The 20,426-nt window shown below is 43.5% G+C and overlaps 1 protein-coding gene across 1 annotated transcript in view; it reads left to right on the top strand.

Annotated features, from left to right (window-relative positions):
* Positions 1 to 6: 6 nt before the first annotated feature.
* LIG3 (DNA ligase 3) overlaps positions 7 to 20,426 on the top strand; it is a 25,303-nt gene continuing 4,883 nt past the window's right edge. The window contains 20 exon segments of the mRNA XM_006025747.3: positions 7 to 323; positions 695 to 838; positions 2,883 to 3,080; positions 4,116 to 4,267; positions 5,016 to 5,182; positions 6,051 to 6,128; positions 6,258 to 6,426; positions 7,082 to 7,237; positions 9,317 to 9,448; positions 10,217 to 10,296; positions 13,288 to 13,337; positions 13,340 to 13,375; positions 14,136 to 14,161; positions 14,163 to 14,213; positions 14,925 to 15,048; positions 15,573 to 15,715; positions 17,603 to 17,677; positions 17,900 to 18,046; positions 19,144 to 19,318; positions 19,750 to 19,844. Coding sequence (XP_006025809.1) covers positions 38 to 323; positions 695 to 838; positions 2,883 to 3,080; positions 4,116 to 4,267; positions 5,016 to 5,182; positions 6,051 to 6,128; positions 6,258 to 6,426; positions 7,082 to 7,237; positions 9,317 to 9,448; positions 10,217 to 10,296; positions 13,288 to 13,337; positions 13,340 to 13,375; positions 14,136 to 14,161; positions 14,163 to 14,213; positions 14,925 to 15,048; positions 15,573 to 15,715; positions 17,603 to 17,677; positions 17,900 to 18,046; positions 19,144 to 19,318; positions 19,750 to 19,844 — 2,484 coding nt within the window. The 5' untranslated portion in view covers positions 7 to 37.

Here is a 20,426-nt window from a genome sequence, read left to right as displayed (position 1 = left end):
CGCCCCGCGCGCTTGGCTGTGCTCGGCGCCCGAGGCCATGGCGGAACAGCGGTACTGCGTGGACTACGCCAAGCGCGGCACGGCCGGCTGCAAGAAGTGCAAGGAGAAGATCCTGAAGGGCATGGTCCGCATTGGGAAGGTTGTGCCCAACCCCTTCACCGAGTCGGGCGGCGACATGAAGGAGTGGTACCACGTGAAGTGCATATTCGAGAAGCTGGAGCGGGCTCGTGCCACCACCAAGAAGATCGAGGACATCACAGACCTCGAGGGGTGGGAGGAGCTGCAAGACGCCGAGAAAGACCTCATCAACCAGCTTATCTCGGGTGAGAGCCCCTGTGCCCCGTCCCCCCGCCCCCTGCATCTTGAGGCAGGGACAGAAAACAAAGTTACCGCAAGGGAGAAGAGGCAGGGGCGCTCGCACGCATGCGCAAGGTGACCTGTCATCTGCCCCTCTTCAGGGCACTGGGAGCCACTGCTGGTTTCTGGTCCCAGCTCTGCTGTGTCGTGCTGTGCGACCCTTGGCCAATCCCCATAACTTTGTGCTTATTCCTCTGTAGAAACACCTTCCTAAAGGGCGGGATGTTTTGTAGCTCAGAAACAAGCTGCTTATTGTCAAGCATTGTGACTTGTTAAGTCTTATTGAGGACTGTGGGGCTGTCACTGATCGTGGATCTCAACACTTCATCTCTTACAGAGGCCACATCCAAGTCTGCAAGCACACCTAAGAAGAAGGCAACAGTCCAGGCTAAGCTGTCCCCCAGTGGGCAGATAACCTCCCCCAAGAAAGATCCAGGAGCTGTTCCTAATCCATCTCCAAAGAAATTCTCTGGTTTCACAGGTCGGAGTTGGTATATAGATGCTGGGAGAAGCTTTTATTTCTCACATAGCATTCATATTTCTGGCGTTTCAAGCCGAGTCTCACACCAGTAGCTTTCATCTAGAAACTAGAAGGTTGTTTAGTACAAACTAAATTTCATATTTAGTTTGAGGAAAATGTTAAGTATTTTCTCAGCTGTCAGGTGTTTGCATTATTCTGGTTGTGTGAACAAGGATAAAACCAACCAAATATTCTACTCAAAAACTGTAAGGGGACTGCAAAAAATGTTTGACTGTCTCATCTGAAATCGGCAGAAACCTGCTCCTGTTAGCCTCAGTGGAAAATCTCTCATTGTCATTAACAGGAGCAGGACAGGAGTTTTCCCTCTCTCTGTGGGGTATGAATAGTGAAGGTATTTGGAAAGCTAATATGGAACTGGCAAGCTGTTTTTTGTGACTTGTGTTGATTACGTTACCCCTTTGAAGGGCCGCTAGGTTTTGAAATGATGTGCCCTTTTATGCTAAAAGAGAGGCAGAAATAAAGCAGATAAAACACCTGAGCTTTTCTAATATATTTTAGCACTTCAGTTTGTTAAACTAAAGCCACCACCTTCCAAAACTGCAACCATTGTCCTCCTGGTGTGACTGTACTGTATAACCAGATACCTGAATATATTGAAGTTTGTAAAATGTAGGCTGTTACACAGCCTTTCTTTGCTTGTTAAAACTAAGATAACCATTTATTTCTAAATGTACTTTTTTTATTTTATTTTATTTTATTTTTTTAATTGGAAAAACTGCTTCTGACGGCTACTTGAGAATCCAACTCAAATGAGGTATTCTTTTACAAGAAGCAAGCCTCTCCGATAAATTGATCATTTGCCAGTTAGTTCTTTAGCTTCATAAGGAACTGTGATGCAGCTGATTTAGCTCACTGAATTACAGATTTGCAGAAGGCAGGGCAGGGTAGCATCTTGGGGCTCCTATACACATGTACAGAGCCTGCTCTGGTGTGCTGGAAATCCAGCATGTAATCAAGTCTGCTGGAGCACGCAAATTGATGTGCTCCAGCAGCCTCACACGTCACGTGTATCAGTGTCGTCATGCGTCTCCGCACTGACAAAATGCCAGTGGTGTGCTTTGAAATAAGCCCCATCTGATGAGCTTTAGTTCAAAGTGCCCTGTTGCCGTTTTTTCAGTGTGGCAATGCTGATACGCAGGATGCGTGGGCTCTTTTAATTAGCGCAGCTTGCTAATCAAAGCACCAATCCAGGAATGCACATAAAAATGTCCTTGGAGACTGACTGAGCTTTTGTAGGAGCAGCGTCTGAGAGCTGACTCCCCTGACAAAGTCACTGATTGTATATTGAACCCTCTGTCTGCAGTACTTGTGCAAAAGGATGCCACCAGTCAGATAAGCTGTTTTTATATAATTATAATAGAATATATTTTATCCACATGCAGGCTAAAATTAAATCATCTCATCAAGTCATCCCATCTTTGGATGACTTGATCCTACTGTACATAAGATGTCCAGATCCTGCATAAGGTTGACAAGACAGGTTCCATCTTCCTGGTGAGAGCAGGTATCTTTGGAAGTTGATTGGAAAAAAAACAAATAATGGTTAAGTCGACAGTTGTAAGAAAACCTGTGCCTTTGTCAAGCCTTTTCCACCCACTGAAGATTGCCTTCATGGTTGCAGATATTGGGGAAATCTGCTGCAAGTCCAGAAAGTAAAATAAAATTATCACTCGCCACAGTTTCTTTGCATCAAGATTTAAACCATTGAAGTAGGTAGATTTAAGCTCCAGAAAATTCTTCTGTGCTCTGAATGGAAAAGACTTATTAAAGTAGCATAAATTTTGTTTTAAATGCTGATTCAGATTTTGATCATAAATTCTCAAATATTGCTGTGCATTTCATTCATATTTGAAGCTTTGCCAGTTTGTTAGTATTGTTCTTGCTTTCCACTTGCATGGACAATGGTGCCCGTCTCTTCAAAGTGTGACTCATATCATTCCAGCCTACATCTTAAAAATTTAAATAGTATGTCTTTCTCTTGCAGCTAAACCAGGCAGTTCTGAGGACACCCCTGCAAATTCTTCCCACAAGTCTACTCTGTCTTCAAAGAAGTGTGACCCAAAGCACAAGGATTGTTTGTTGCGGGAATTCAGAAAATTGTGCGCCATGGTTGCTGACAAACCCAGCTATAACGTGAAAACACAGATCATCCAGGACTTTCTGCAGAAAGGGACTGGGGGAGGTGTGACTCCTGCTTGACATTTCACTGTGTGTGAAGGGCTTTTCTAAAACAATTAACCAGACCCTCAAGCATTATTTCAGGAGTTGAGGAAGGAAAAAAGTCATGTCTGTGGATGAGGATTCCCAGAGTTGTGCCCTATACCACTTATCTCTAATATAATCTGGGTGGTATCCATAGTGTGCTTTCCATTCTCTTTACTATTGTGGAGATAGTAAGTTGTATTAAGACTAACAACAAGATCACGAGCAGTTGGTGCCAAATCTGCAGTACCAGTGGTGATGCGTAGGGTGTGCACAGGGGTGCTTGTGCACCCCCTGAGAGCGCTGGTGCACCCCCTGTCAGCCAGCGTGCCCAGGTGAGGGGGCAGGCAAGAGTGCTGGTGCCCCCCTCGAGAGCACCAGCCAGGAAGTGCACCAGGAGAAGCTGTCCCCCCGCTGCCGATCCCACCGACCCAGAAGTGCCAGCGGCACACTGCTGCCAATTGCAGGTCAGCAGGATCAGTTGTGCGGGATCTCTTCCCCACCCCCAGTTGCTGACTGTGCAGTCAGGTGGGGCAAGTGACTCAGGAGGCACCAGTCACCCATGTGCGGTACTAAAATTAGATGAGGAAGGGATCAACTGGATGATTCCCCTGAGAAGTGTCCTTTAATATAGAGAAGAACTGAGGGGTGGCCAACCTGTATCACATGTGGCACAACTGTCATGAGCAGCTTGTGTGTGGTATGCAACAGACTGGAGAGGAGACAGAGCAGAAAGCAAAGCAGCAGGGCACAGAGCAGGAAGGAGAGCAACCTTAGGCAGGGGAAGGGAATCGTAGTGACACACGGGAAGGTGTAAGGCTAATTTATGGTACACCTACTAAAAAGGTTAGCCCCTGCTGGAGTAGAAGAACATAGGGTGATGCATGAGAGCTGTCACTGGAGTGTTTTCTATTACAGTTAGTATTTCTCTTTTGTGACATTGCAGTTAGATGCTAGAGTCTGTGGCTGTGACTAGGCTTTGACAGTTTCTAATGACGTTTGCATCTTTTTCCAGATGGCTTTCATGGTGACTTGTACCTGACTATTAAGCTGCTGTTGCCGGGTGTCATTAAAATTGTGTACAACTTGAATGACAAGCAGATTGTAAAGCTGTTCAGCAGAATTTTCAACTGCAGCCAGGATGAAATGGTCCGGGACCTGGAGCAGGTCAGTAAAGAGATGTACATAGCATGTTCACTTCATGTTCAGCCTTGTTGATATCGAAACTATGGATTTTTCCACTTGAAAAAACGATAAGCTTTCTGGAGCCCGTTCTGATGGTCCTTCTTATCTTGGCAGTTTATCATGAGGTTACTGCAGCCTGGAACCTTGCATATAATAGTGTTCCAATCAAAAGCAGTGATGTATTGCTCATAGGAGCCAAGACTGAAGGTAGTCTAATATAAAGTCTACCAATATTATGATGATCACACCTTGATGCAGTGAAATCTAGGCCACTGCTGCCATGGAACTATTGGTTTGTCTGGCTTATTCCCCTTCAACTGTTTTTTATAAACACCCAGGGGAAAAAATAATGTGCAATTGATATGAAATAAAGGTGATCACTCTATTCTTTTAGGCTTGGTCTATATTGATTTCCAATGAAGTGGGTGACTGATATACAGGTTCTGTAAGAACTGTGAAATCAGATTGCATTGTGGCAACAGTGGAAAGTACTGTGATAGTAAGATATTATGATACTGTCTGTCCTTTGCACATGCTATTACAGAAAGCAGATGAAAATATTAACTCAGTGCCATTACAACTCTCCCTGCAGATATCAGACTCCTTTGTTCCCCCCCTAGTGAGGATCTAGTTTTAGGAATCAAACTTCATCCCCACTGACCCATCATTCTTGTTTTTTTTCCCTCCCAGACCTTTGATAAATTCCAGTATTGTTTGTTTTTGGAGACAGGGAGATGTTTCAGAAACAGTCCGCATCTTTTTTGAGGAGAGCAGGTCCTGTCCTCCAGCTGCCAAAAGTCTCCTCACAATCCAGGAAGTGGACGAGTTCCTAATCGGACTGTCAAAGCTTACAAAGGAGGATGACCAGCAAACTCTGCTTCAGGGTATCACTCGCAGGTAAGGCAATTTACTTGTAAATGAGGCTGTAAGATCATAACCAGGACAATCCCTAGTTCATGTTTATGTGTGTAATGGGATTCTGTCTTGGATAGATAAGTGTGTTCTCTGGCTTTTTAGCAATCTTAAGCATATAGTTGCTTTTCTGTAGCACCATTGCAAACTACTTTGTAAACTGTATGTATACCCCATTAGTTTGCTTTCCCTCCCAGGAATGGATGAATCAATTAAATAACTCATAGCATAACAGTGAGAGATGCAAATCCCTGTTTTAAATGCTGTACTATCTTGAATTAGCTTTAGGTATTTGAGTCTCTCTTCAGTTTACTTGGAGTAAATGACCTGGAGCTCACTTGCCTCTGATTCTGATGCATGAAGGATTTGACTGTGCTGGGATTTGAATCTGGGGTTCATGATCATTTTGATACTTCTGTCCTAGAATGTAGATAATTGTGTCTTTTCAACCATGGACAGGAAATCATGGGAGCTTTAAGGGTTTTCCCATGTTGTGACAGAGTGTATGGCTTTCATCTACTCCCCCTTTTAGCAGAGCCCTTCCTGGAAAGGGGTAGCATAACTGAAATGAGGATGCACCATCTGTTTAGCTATTTATGTAACACAAATAACAGTGGGGGGATCTACTGTACTGCAGCAGTTTGATGCAGTACACTAGAATCTGTACTGTAGTGGGTGGGGGCTCTCTCATCTCTACCTTCTTCCTGAGTTTAGTCCTTCTGTTCTCTCGAGGGGTTTGCAACAAAGGGCTTTGCTTCTTGTTGCAAACGGTTGAGTCTTTCTTTTCCTTTTTTATCTTGAAGTAATGGGTCAGAAGAATATTAGCTCACTGGATCTTCTCCTTGCATTTTAGGTGCACGGGCAATGACCTGAAATGCATCATCAGGCTTATAAAGCACGATTTGAAAATGAATGCTGGTGCAAAGCATGTGTGAGTCCCACCTTTTATTGTATAAGAAATGAAACCCAAAACAGACACAGTCCTTTTGAGCTATTGGCAGGGAGGTCGGGGCTGATTAGAGTAACTTTTTTCTTTTTCTTCTCCCTTAACTGTTTAAAGGTTAGATGCTTTGGATCCAAATGCCTATGAGGCATTCAAAGCATCACGCAATCTTCAGGATGTTGTGGAGCGTGTGCTAAGAAACCAGCAGGAGGCAGAGAAGCAGCCGGGTCTGAAGCGAACCCTCAGTGTGCAGGCCTCTCTGATGACCCCTGTTCAGCCTATGCTGGTAATGTGAATTTCCTGCGTACCCTGCACTAGAGGGAGAAACTGGGGATTGTCACACAAAATGACCCGAGATCTCAACCTTTGAGAATCAGTTGGTACCTAAATGGTTATGCATTATGGGGTGATGGTTTGTGGTGATATGTCTAGCTTTGAACTGTTCTTTTGCAGAGGCCTGAATGCAATGTGTTATACTGATTACTCTAAGCTTAATTTTTTGTCCTGTTCTCTGCTTATAGCCCAGAGTGTTGCCTTTCTTTGGAAAGGTTGGTAGCAAATAATTTCAACTCTTATGAGGAGAAGAGGCTCAGATCTACAAAGCTTACCTTCTTTTGGTTGGAACAAAAAATGCTAAATATTTGTTTGAATCAAGTGAACCCTTAGGTGTCATATGCAGCTTCCAAATATTTAGAGGGGTGAACACTGGAGAGGCAGAATTACTCAGGAAGAAGAAAAGGATTCTAAATAGAATGATGGACTTAAATTGAGAGAGAGAGAGAGTTGGTGTGAGTGTTAAGAGACATCCCTTGACAGCAAGATTTGTTTTTAAAAGAATGTGGTATTAGTCCATTTTAAGAAACTTCATGAAAGTGGTTTCAGTTAATGCCTTTAAAAGTAACTTTTTTAAAATTGAATTCTTCTTCCCTGTCTCTTGTAAGGCTGAAGCCTGCAAGTCAATAGAATATGCCATGAAGAAGTGTCCGAATGGGATGTACGCAGAGATCAAGTATGATGGGGAGCGAGTGCAGGTCCACAAGAATGGAGATCATTTCAGCTACTTCAGCCGAAGCCTCAAGCCAGTCCTTCCTCACAAAGTAAGGAGAGTCCCAAGCTATCCCCAGTAACAGGCTAGCTGCTTACCTTGGCAGTATTCCCCTATCTGTTCCTGGAACAATACAGCCCAATTTCAGGCTTTTGTGTATTTAGGTAATTTGTGATTCTTGAAAACCACAGTTTACATTATGGTAAGCAGAGTTCATTGTTAGCCTCTCTGTGGTATTTTGAAACTTGTCAGTTAAATAATTTGCTTTTGGACCTCTCTGCCAACTGCTTCTGGGTACAGTAGGCAGCTGTTTGGAGTGATATAGGTATTTTTTTATGAGGTCTCACTTTTTTCTTTTCTCTTATTTACTTCTCTCCTGCCCCAATACCTTTAATCTCTACATTAAACTTGTTGAAATTATGCATCGTCATTTTACCCCATCAGAAACTGGGGTCAGAGTTTTTTCCCAGATCCCTCACTTGATTCTCCCTCTCTGATTGATTCCTTGGGAGTGCCTCCATTGGAAAGTGTGGTTACCAGAGCTATCCCTAGGGGTATGCAGGGCCCTGGGCTTATCAACCTGTGCAGGGCCCGGGGGGAGTGGGGTGGCAAGTGGCTGGAGCCGGCGAAGCGAGCGGCAGGGGAGGGAGGATGGTGGTCGTGGTGCTTAGCAGTGGAGGCACATGGCAGCCACAGCAGGGCCTAATACTGCATTGACTGCGGGCCGCCCCCCAAGCATGGGGCCCAGGGCAGTCGGAATTTGCCCAAGCAGGAAGATCTAAATAATACCTTTCTCACAGAAGCTCATGGAGCTTGGCTGATATTTATAAAATGCTTTTGCAAAATACTAAATGACTTTTTTTGGTTTGGTTTTTTGTTTTTTTGTTTTTGCAACCACAAACTACAGCCCAGTACCTGAAAAGTATGGGCAGCCTGTTCACTACTTTTTCCTTCTACTTTTCTGATTCTTGGCAAGGGTGTGTAGGAGCTGGTGTTGGATGTTCAGGGGGTATGGATCTGTGAACAGAAGATAGGCAGTGAAGAGAAATTAAAACCAAAGGGATGAATATTCTGCTGTTAGTTTGACTTGAGGAGCAAAGTACATAATAAATAGAGTTCCTGTATCTAAGTATTCATCTGTAGTGACAATATTTTTGAAGGAGAAGCTTTAAGGAATGATACAAGAGAGGGAGCAGAAGTTTTGTCTCTTGCTGTGTCCTGAGGTAAATAAAAAATCTCTTGTTTGAAGTTTTCATTTGCAGAGAAGTGCTGCTTTTATAAAACTCGGGCAGATCCAAATAACTGTGCTGCTGTACAAGCTAGTGAAACCTTTGTGACTGACGCCTGTCAGTTGACTAACATCCAGGCTCTGCTAGGAGTTGAGGGATTCTGAATCATTCTGTACATGCTTAGCACTTGTTAGATTTTGAGTGGCCTTACATTACAGGTGAATACTCCTGGAGAGTTAGATTTATTGTATACACCAGTAGAATCTTATGGCATGTGAAAGGACTGGTTCTTATTATCTGTCTTTCAGAATCCAAGCGAGCAGGGAGGAGAACAAAGACTTGCTGTGTCCTGTTCTGGAAACAGAAGTCTGGGCTTGTTGATATGAGTATTTGATCTGTTAAAGTTCATGCCCTAGCACATTGCTGCTGCGTCTTTTCTATATGTCTTCATGGCCCCCTATGAAAGTCTTACATGAAAATTATACAGTTGTTCCTGCTTTGTGTCTACTTGAGGACTTTTCTGTGGGTTGGATGCTTTGGCTTCCACTAGAGCCAGGGGTTAATTGTAACTGGATGTGTGATTTGTGAATGCCTTTTCAGGGTGCTTGCTAGGTTTAATACTGCAGCCTTATGCTGCACAAAATTGATACATCTCCTGCAGTTTCACCAGTAAATTCTTATATGTATATAGCTCCAATTCAAGGAACCATTATGGATTTCTCTCTCCATTATAATAAGGTCACTTGCAGCTGAGAGAGAGAGAAGAATATCGGGTGAATTGTGGTCTGAATAGGGAATATTGAGCATACTTGCTGCATTTCTTCACAACATGTTCTGGAGGGAAGACTTTGCTGGCAGATGTCACAGGGTAAGCAAATAAGTCTTTGCCTCTTGTTTTTCAGGTGGCCCATTTTAAGGACTTCATCCCCAGAGCTTTTCCTGGTGGACACAGTATGATCTTGGATTCAGAAGTTCTTCTCATTGACAACAAAACAGGCAAACCACTCCCTTTTGGGACCCTTGGAGTCCACAAGGTACAAAAGAGTGCTCTTGTTATGAATTGCTTTATTTTTCAAATTAACAGAGATTTACAGCCTTAGTCTGTTAAAATATTCAGTAAAACTGTTTGCCCTGTTGGGTCATTGATAGGCTCAGTGGTGAACCAAGCATTAGGATAAGTTTCTGGGCTCAGGGTGTTAGTATAAGCTCAGACATACATTGTGCTGGGGTAGGATAGTACTTGTATTTGGAGAACTTGAACCTGGTGCAAATAATGAAAGGAGTTGCTGGACATATAAGTTATAGGGTTCTCTGCTATTATTCAACTTAACACTCTAGGAGGTAGAAGAGGCCAGTGTGACACTGATTTTAGGTATATATCGGTATGACTTAAAACGCAGTTATGTTGAACTGAAATGAGGATCAGGATGGTATATTGAGAATTAAATTACTGCTTTTATAAGGAGCCATTCACGTAACATCAGTATAATGTCTGGGTTTTCTCAAAGCAGGAGCAACTCATGCTTCACTTGCTGGAAGTCATCGATATCTATGCAGTTGTTGCTACCCTTTCAGTAGCAAATTAACGTTTCTTTTTCTTGTTTTGTATTTTAAAGAACTACAGTATATTTAAATCCAAGTTGTCTACAAGGAACAGCTGTTTACTATAACAAAGCTTAAATGGAAAAAAAAATTCTGTTGCTTCATATGTTTGTCTTGTACATTTTTCTCCAGTATTGCCATGTGCATAGTAGTTCGGTACTTCATGTGGATTTCTTTAACCGTTCTTAATTGCCTTACAGAAAGCTGCTTTCCAAGATGCCAATGTCTGCTTGTTTGTATTTGATTGTATCTACTTCAATGATGTCAGCCTGATGGACAGGTATGTTTGAAAGACATAGGTCCAGTGATGTTCAGGATGGAGAAATGGGGCCAAGAAAATATTTTCAAAAGCACCAAAGTTCACTTGGGCCAACTATACTGCAGCATCTGCGTGTCTTGAGCACATCTTACTTGCATGACCCTGAGAGGCTGCTCAGGCCTCATCCCCACTTGCTGCTCTTAGGTATCCTGGAAACTAGAGGAATATCCCTTGGAGTTAGTCTCATTGGCACATTTTCCAGGCTTGGAGCATGCGAGTCTGCAGGGCATTCTGTGGGACATGCCAGCTGGACGCATTGCTGCTGCAGAGGAGACAGTCTCTTAGGGACCAGGTCTGCAAACTGATTCATGCGCCTGTATACTTTGCACCCGCTGCTTTGTCTAAAACTGTTCAGCTGCAACTTATCCATGGCTTCTGCTGACTTAAGTTCCCTATCTGCCTAAGTTTGCCAAAGTGGGCCACTTGCAAATTTGAGTCCTGACTGTGCAGAGCTGTTCAGTGCTAAAGCTGTGGCAGGATACTCTCACATGTCCCACATGTGGATCCAGTTAGTAGTGCCTGAGTTGCTTCAAAAATGAGATTTGAGCACCAAAGTCACTTATAGATGTTTTAACATTTATGCCTCTCTATGAATATGTGAATCTTATAGGCTTTGTTACAGTAGCTGTGTATTCTGACTTGTCTGTCTCTTGTAACACAGATGTTTTATCATTTTGCTCTAACCCAAAACAAAGTTCTTTCTTTCTGGGCTTATTTTTAACCCTTTTTGGGTGCTGACAAACTTGGTGGGGGGGGGGGGAACCCCACCACTTCACCAGATGAGGAATTGCATCAATTTGACTCGGCTCTGCAGCTTTTGTATAGCTTGCATGCTTCAGCAGGGCTTTTTGGCACTTTTATTTAATAGCCGATTCAATTGGCTATTGGGTAAAATCACCAAAAAGCCCTGCTGAAGTGCACGAGCTATACCGATGCTTGGCAAGCCAGGTCAAACTCATTAGATTCCTCTTCTGGGCATGTGCTGTGTTGCGCTCAGTGCAGGGGCATGTAGAGCTAAAAGGAAAGTGCTGGGTTTTTTTCTTTTTTTTCCCACATCTGTAAGCAGCCTTTATTTTTAGTTTAAGCCAGTGTTTAAAATGGTGTTTTAAAACAAAGTCAATGTTTTATTTAAAAATATTGATACCAAATGGTTTGACATTTTCCATAATAAAATATTTCCATTTGAAGAATGTCTAAATACAATGTTTTGACACTTTAAAAAATATTTCCTACCCTTTTGAATGAAAATTCTTGTTGATTTCAGCCTAAATTGGCAAATAGCTTCAGTCCCTTGAAATGCCTTTTTTTTTTTTTGGTGAATATACAGTTCACCCAAAAAAATTGGCTCTAAAGTTTCAGCAAAGTAACTTACTATATTTACCCAAATACAAGGTGACCTGGAATGTAAAACAATCCCCCCCCCCAATAATTAGGTTCTACACATGGAAAATTATAAATTTTATTATAATTTTCGGTGTATGCAATCTAATTAGTGGAGGATCATCTTAAATTTATTCCTGCCCCCCCCACCGCCCCCAACCACTACAGGTGGTGGTGAAAGATCAGGGAGCAGTAATGGGGCAGTTGGGTGGGGGGAGTAGTAGGGTGCAGTAATGGAGCAGACAGTGGGAGGAAAGTGGGCAGTGTGGAGGTGGTGGTGCAGGCAGTGTGAGGTAGGCAGCCTGCTTCCTGCTGCCTCTTTCTTCCCCCCCTGACCCTCCTTACCCCACATTGTGCCTGCTCTCCCCACAATCTCAGACTGTCTGAATTTTCCCCTTGTGCCCCCCCTGAAGTCTTATTCTCCCTGCTCTCCCCCCTTACCTTACTCTGCACCAGCAGTCTCCATCCCTGCTGCAGCCTGGGGCATGGGGCATGGCTCCAGCCTGGACCTGTAGTACTGCAGAGCTGGTAGTGTTGCTACAGGGCTGGGCTGGAGCATGTCCTGTATTCTCCAGGATGCAGAGAGGACAGAGCCTGCTAGTGTGGAGCAAAGATAAGGAGGAGTGCACAAGAGGGGACAAGAGGAAGAAGCTGCTTGGTGGGGGCAGATACTGTGAGCTGCAGGGAAGGAATGGCAGGGTATGTAGAGGTTGGGGAGGGAGGCAAATAGGCAGCAGCTGCCACTCCAGCTGCCCAGCTTCAGCAGCTGCACTGTATTGTAAGGCATGGAGTTTTTGTCTTCCTGGTAAAGGGGCGGGAGAAAACCTCATCTAATTGAGTAAATATTGTAATATGCATATTACACAAGCTGGGTATAAGAGCATCTGAATTATCTTGGCCTTCCAGACTTTGCCCAGCTAATTGCTACATTTCTTTGTTGCTGGAAGACAAAAAACTGCATCTAATTTCAATAAAATTGGGGGATCACCTGTGTGAATAACCTCTCTTAATAGGAGGGTAGATGACCTGTACAGCCTTCACACAGTGGAGCATTGCATGGTGGGAGTCGTAGTATGCTGTCACCCACTCTAAAACAGGTTGTATAGTAAAATCCTATTGCACAAGAGAGTCTGAACTCTGTAGCCTGAGTATTCTAATATAAATAACACCATTGGCTTGAATTTCACTTTAAAAGGATGTTAATAGATTGATAGCAGCAATGAAATATTTGAGCTAGAACCAGTGGACCAGAGTCCTGCTCTGCAGTTCCACTTATCCTCAGAACAATCAAAGACCTAAAAGGCTTCAGTATTAAACACAGGCTCCATCTATGAGTTGAAATTAGTATCCATGATTTAAAGCTGGCTTATTTGTTTACATGGGAGTTTATGGTACTTTACAAGGTGGTGTATAAAATATTGATTTCATTTCCTGGCATTGTAAAGGAGAAATTATTTGCTAAGTGGTGTTTAAGTAGCTTTTTCTTAATGTTCGGGTGTCTGGTACATAGCGGCTGAGGTACTTTTTCTTTTTTGATATATGCCCTTTGTTGATGCATCTGTTCTTTCTCAGGCCTTTGTGTGAGCGTCGTAAGTTTCTCCATGATAACATGGTTGAAATCCCCAGCCGGATCCTCTTCTCCGAGATGAAGCATGTCACAGTGAGTTCAGTTTCAAATAGCAAGAAGGGTTTACCGTCAGATTCTGCATCTGAACTCTGACCCTTTACACCTCTCATTGACTTAATAGCAACATGCTTAAAGGCTGCACATGTAGCAACTCATCAAATGATCATCCACATGGATTATATTTCTGGTATGCGTGTATGCAACATGAGATGCTTTTCTGGGGCTGAGCATATGTCCCAGCGGCCCTCAAATCCAACCCAGGAATATAAAGGGTGCAGTGGATTCAGCTGACTCTTGTTTCCTCCTTACTGTTTCTAGAAGTGATCTGGAATCACTGCATTATCTACTTACTCTGCACGTCCTGCAGTTTTTCTTTAGCTGGTCAACTATATGTGAAAAAGCTGTCACTAGAACATAGGAGCTGCAGACTATTCCATCTAAGACAATAGCCTGCCTATTGCTGCCAGGCTACATTTAGCTACTATAGAGACAACAACAGATTTAGTGGTCACTTCAGTTGCCATGCATAGAACTTCATAGCTTCACAGCCCATCCTTCCCCTTCCTGCTGCCAAGTCCTGTGCTTGTATTGGCAAAAAAAATTGAGGGACAGCTGTTTTCTTTGAAAATAGCTGGCTGATGGTGTTTGATAATTGTTTGCCACTTCAGGTACTTTTTCTTGGTGAATTTTTGCTCCCCCTGAAGAATGGTAAGAATAGCCAGTGGAAAATCCCTGGTACACATTGCCATCTAGGAGGATGAGACTTAGCACAGCCATTTCCTTTCCCTTCCAGAAAGCTTCAGATCTGGCAGATATGATCAATAGAGTCATCCGTGAGGGACTGGAAGGACTGGTGCTGAAGGATATAAAGGCAAGTGTACTAATGTCCATATTTTCTTTTGGATTGAACTAGAACCTTCGAATAACAATTTTTCACTGTAAGATTAGATTAGATTTAATACTGAATTGTTCTAAAGGAGCCTAGCTCTTTAAAAGTAGATGTAACCTTTTGAACTATTCCACAAATGGGGCTGTTGGTATACAACTGACTTCTCTTGAACCCTCAAATTACTGTTATTACTTAGCTAAATAGTAATTTTATTCTTACTTGGTTGCATGTGTCCCTGTCATTTAAGTGTTCATTTAAATTCATGAAACCTCTCTATAAACGGGGCTGGCAGTACTTATACATGCCCTATAGCAGTGTGGGCCACTGTTTAGGACACTGAATTGGAGGAAAAAACCTTGACCTTTATGGACAACTCTGTTTTGACCATAGATATAGCACTACGTCTCTCAGCACTTTGGTTTCTGTCTGCATAAATGTGCTTTAAAAGGTACTTAAGATACTTAGCTGCTTTTGTAAATTTTTTTTGAGATTAGAAGAATGAAAACACTATGCCTACCAGCATTTTTTTAAATGTCATCTCTAGATTTTGGTGATGGTCACTTTCATAAACAGTGGAAATCTTGATCTAAACCTGTCCCTGTGAATCAAAGGTATTCTTGTAGCCAGCTAATGGTTCCCTGCAGAAATATGAATGGGGTTTCCTTACCAGGAATGCTTACTTGTTTTGTGTAGAGCACGTATGAGCCAGGAAAACGTCACTGGCTGAAAGTGAAAAAGGACTATCTAAATGAAGGTGCCATGGCTGATACAGCAGACCTGGTGGTTCTGGGAGCTTTCTACGGACAAGGCAGTAAAGGTGTGTCTGCTAGAACTAGTGTGCATCTGTAACTTACCTGTTATTCAGTTAGTAGAAGAATCTCTGGTTTTTTGCCTGGCTAATTTCAACAGCTGCCCCTTTTATGAGGCTGTTTTTTGGATATAGTACTTACTGCTGTATGCAGTGATCTATAACAAAGCATGGTAGTTGCAAACAGCAGGCTTCACTGTGGGATAGAGTGCAAGAGCATTGGGCAAGAGAGTCGGCTGGTGTCCTGTGGCCCAGCAGAGAGTCTCATCACTAAGTGTTGTGCATTGGAGTTTACCTGAGAATATCAGTGATGATGAAGAAAGTCTTACTTTCAAAAGCTTTTCTTGCTCTGTACCAGCTATGTAGTTGGTCCAGTAAAAGATAGCAGCCTGAGAAATCCTTGCCCCTCACAATATCGGTCACAAGCATCAAGTCCCAAGGGTGGAGCTACTGCTTGCTGCTGCTTTGTGAAATGTGAAGTCCTAGGCTGGCCATGGTATCTTGACACCGAAACCCCCTTTTCTCTGTTCCAGGTGGAATGATGTCAATTTTCCTAATGGGCTGCTATGATCCCAAGACTGAAAAATGGTGTACGGTGACAAAGTGCTCTGGTGGGCATGATGATGCCACCTTAGCTCGCCTGCAGAATGAGCTGGACATGGTGAAGATCAGCAAGGTGAGTTGGGCTCTAGCACTAGGTTGGTTAGGAGTACATTCAGCAATTGGCTTGAGAAAGGGCTGCTTCCCCCTTTGGCTTGAGTAGAAGTGGTGAGTGAGTAGAGATGGCAGAAATGACTGTCAGGGCCTAACCATAACCTGAAAAATGGCTTTAAATGATGGAAGATATAGCTAAAGATCTCTGGAGACCTTCCACTAGAGATCCATGATCTGTCCAGCCAAACTGAACTTCAGTTACTGCCAGCTTTCTGAACATTGGGCATTCCCTTACATTTGTACACTTGTGATATGTGGGAGGTCATGTACCATATTTAGATGAGAAGTAACAAACTGCAATTTTAAGGGCCCCTCTAGACAGTCAGGTAAAGCACAATCCACACAATCATAGGGCCACTGCCACAGCTGGAACTCCCAGCCATGGCAACCCATGGGACTGTGCTGTGGCTGAGAGTCCTGTCAGCTCTGGGACTCCCAGCCACAGCAGTGCATGGTGCGACCCTGCAGCTAGGAGCCCCATCAGATGACAAATTTTAAAGCTGGATAGAAAGCAACTATAAAGTTATTACGCATTTTCCAGCCCTAACTTTATAGCTGGTTGGACCTTCTTACGGCATGGTAGTTGCACATGTCGCTGATCTAAAGTAAATGCCTAATTAACCAGGTAATTGTATAATACATACAGCATGTAGAGGGGGGGCTTAGTTTACTTTAACTAACCCAGCCATCAGATGAAGGTTCAGCATGACAAATGCCTAGGTGAAAATTTTTGAGCTCCAGAGTTAAAACCTGGGCATATAAGGCTGTATACTCGTGTTCAACTAATCTAGGAGATTTCTTGGTTTGCTGAGCCACTATGTGTAACCAGGGGCCCCTGTGCATACATCTCGGCCTGCTCTGCAGGCTCTCAGTCTGCCTGGCAAGAGATGATAGCAGTGCATGGAGCAGCCCTGATTGGCTGACCCAGACTGTCTTGCAGGCTGTTTCCCTGCAGCACAATGAGGGAATTGTGAAGGGGGCCCTACTTGGCTGGAGCAGTAAGTCCAGCGTAAGCAATACACTGTCTCCCTGGACCTCTGGGTGGGAGAAAACATACTGGGATGCTGGAGGACAATGCTGCAGCTTCTCTCAGAAGGTACCTATAGAGAAGATGCTCTCCTGGGAGCCATTTAACTCTAGTTGTTCATGGGTTATTGTTCTACTAGAATGACCACTTTTACACTAGGAGAAAAAGCCTGAACATCTGTACAATTGTGGCTTCTCCTGGGAGAGTAGCAACTCTCCTAAGAGAAACTGAATGTCTGTGTGAGGCTCCAGGCTATGTACAGACATTTGTTTTCTGGGAGAGTCACTGCTCTCTAAGGAGAAACCGTGAATGTATGCATGTTCAGGATTTTTCTCCCAGAAAAATGGCTGCTCCGGGAGAAAAATAACCTGTTGGAGAGTTTCTTCTGGCAGAGTGAATGTCTGTACATGCCATAAGTGTAGTATCTTGGGTCACTCTTATTTAAGTACCTATGCAGATTTAAGTTCTGAAAATGAATGAGCTTGAAGCATGTACTTGACATTTTAGAAAGTTAAAAATTCAATATGCCTGGCAGTATATCACTGTAACTTGAAAATTGTATAGTAAGATTAAAATGTATTGGAATTTTGTTGTAACCAAGTTAAAAGCAACTCGGGCATTATGCCTTAGAGTAAATTGGTTGCTGGATTCTGAGGCACACACTTTTGATGTATGAAGCAGGATTGTTGGGGTTGGATTCTGTACAGGATGTAGGTGCTGTTGCTAATCAAACAAGTTTCTTTTAGCAGGTCTTTTCTGTTAGAAAAGGTTTATCACATGGATTATCATCAATGATCCTGTTATCTCCTCTTGGCTTTCTAGGATCCCAATAAAATTCCAAGCTGGCTAAAAATAAATAAGCTCTACTATCCAGATTTCATTGTTCCAGACCCAAAGGTAAGTGCTCATCGCATCCTCTGTGATACTTCTGGCTGGAGTTAAGTCTGTCTGAAAATCTCATAGTGATTTTAGAGATGTATATAAATGCTTAGCTCAGTTTTGCCTGGGTCTTTTGGGAAAGAGGTGCAGAGATACAAACATGTCCAGTTTAGTAGATTAATGAGAGGCCTACAAAGATTTGGCCTTCTCTCTGACAGATCTCCAATGTGTTCTATCTAGAAGGCCCCAGTGTGGGAGATAACAGGTGCGGAGTTCTCTAAAGCAGAAGCCCACACGGCAGATGGGATTTCCATTCGTTTCCCTCGTTGTACCCGGATCCGAGATGACAAAGACTGGAAGACAGCTACCAATCTCCCTCAACTCAAGGTGAGGCTTTTAATTTAGTTGCATATCCTCAGCATGGTAATGATGGAAATCCTGAGGGAAGCTGCTTAAAGAAAAGGCAAATTCTGACTGCACTGTACATAATGGAATACTTGCTGGCAGCCATGTTCATAGTAGCAGATTGGGTAATTGCACTAGGATGAGTTTGTTTTATGAGCTTTGTTGCTGTGCATCTTGTTTTTATATAGAAGGCTTTTCTGAGGCTGTTGGATGAGTTACTAGAAGTTACAAAATAACTAGGGATAGCTAGGGGGTCACAAAATGAAACTAGTAGGTAGTAAATTTAAAAATTACAAAAGGAAGTTCTTTACACAGTGTGTAATTTAAAGTGTGGAACTCCATTGCCATCAAATGTTGTGGAAGTTGCCAGTTTAACCACATTCAAAAAAGGGATTGGACAGGTTCTTGGAGGAAAGGGGCATTAGTAGCCGTTGAGTACGGGGAATTAAGGATACAGCCTCTGAATCAGAATTTCCCAGACTTAAATGGTGGAGGCTGCAAGTGAGAGAAACAGTGGAAGAAACCCTGGTCAGACCCAGTTCATTCTCCCTTTCAGCATCCAGTCTCTGCCACTGCAACACAGGAGACCAGGCAAGATGAACCTATGGTCTGACCCAGTGAATGGCAATACTTGTGTTCTTAATAGTGCACTATGGAGAAATACTGTGTCAGCAGGCTGTTGCATTACCTCTTGTAACAGCCACAGTGATGGAGGAAGTCATTTTCTGACCAAGATAACTTTCTCTTCTAAGTTCGTCATAGTTCTACATTCCATCAAAGCAATACAGGTCACCCTTAGCTAAAAGGACAGCTTCAGCTAGACAAGCAGGTGAGCTTCTCAGACAACATCCAGCCAATGGCACTGCATTGGCTGGATGCTCCTGCTGTCTTCCTTCTCACAGTCAGGGCAGGGGTGTTTGTGACATCCCATTTGCCATCTGTTCCTTCCTAGTGAGAAGTGATTGTAAGGGAAAAATAGGCATATTCCACATCAGTGTGGTCTAAATGGCAGCCTGCCAGGAACTTGGAATCACAGCCTTTGTACACAATCCTGATATCTTCCTTGTTCTTTATGGCAGGAGCTGTACCAGCTCTCCAAAGAGAAGTCTGATTTCAGTGTTGTTGCTGGAGAGGAGGAGGTATCTCCAGCTGGTAGCAGTGGAGAGAATGATGGAAATTCAGGGTCTTCCACACCACACAATACTCCTAAAACTCCCCCAAGGAAGTCGCCTGCAAAAACCAAGAAGTCTGAAGGTAAAGTAGTGCCCTCCAAAGGGGGTGGGCTCTGGATGGCTGGGGTCAGTTAATGGCATTCTGTCACTTGCTTTCTCCTGGAACTGGTCCCTGTATTATAGCATTTCCATTGTTCTGCCCCCAGAGACTTGATCTCCTTCCAAATTCCTGAGTAGCTTCATGTTTGAATGTTGACAAACAGGGAAAGGGATAGACAACCTGTGCATCATGCCAGTGCAGAAGCAGCAACAGCACAAGTTTTGGGAGGTGATCAGGAAAGAAGATGGAGAATTTCTTCTTGGAAACTTACCTCCTGGCTCTTCGCAGCCAGTCTGGATGTGCCAGCACCTTTCCCTTTTCTCCTTCTCTACTCACCTGTATTTCAAGAACTGCTTTAAAACACACCTGTCTCAGCCATGTGCACTAACAATGCAGGGGGTTCTTGTTGACAGGTAACAATTTAGTCTATGTGACCCCCGAAAAGAAAGTGGAGGATAAACGAGGGGAGAAGCGGAAAGCAGCCGAGCTGGATGACAATGGGAAGAAGGTAAAGTTGGCTGGGTGGGGAGCTGTGGGGTAGTGAAGGAATGAGGGAAAACTAAAATGTATGAATGTTCCAGAACAAATCTGAACCACCAGAGACTGCGTGCTGTGTAAAGGTCAGCCAGGCTGCTATGTTAAGTGCCAGCTGCATTGGAGTCTACAGCATGATGCAACTTTCCCTTGATCTGAGCCTTGTTGGGGTAGCAGCAGTGTTCTCAGGCCTGGATTTCTAGATGAGCAGGGCAGGACCACTTCCTAGCATTGTCCATGCAACAAGTCAGTCAGGCATGTAGTGTGGAAAAGCCTGAGATGTAGTGTGGTGTTTGTTACTGACAAGGGCTAGTGCCAGTATCGTTGCTTCACTTTACAGCCTTCCTCCCTTCCAGCCAGTCACAGAATTGTGGAAAATGGACCCAGCCTAATGGATTAGAGTTCAGGAGCTTCCATCTACACAAAAAATCTGGTGATTGGGAGGGTAGAGGAAAATGCTTCCTCTGATTCAACTTCAGTCCATTCCTGGTTGCTGTGTTCTACACAGGAGTTGTGGGGACCCAGCAGAGTTGCACGATTGCTTTGGGACAGTCCC

Source organism: Alligator sinensis, unplaced genomic scaffold (assembly GCF_000455745.1).
Source record: "Alligator sinensis unplaced genomic scaffold, ASM45574v1 scaffold561_1, whole genome shotgun sequence".
NCBI classification, from domain to species: Eukaryota; Metazoa; Chordata; order Crocodylia; family Alligatoridae; genus Alligator; species Alligator sinensis.
The sequence above is the reverse complement of the archived record's forward strand: the minus strand, read 5'-3'. Positions and strand labels throughout refer to the sequence as shown.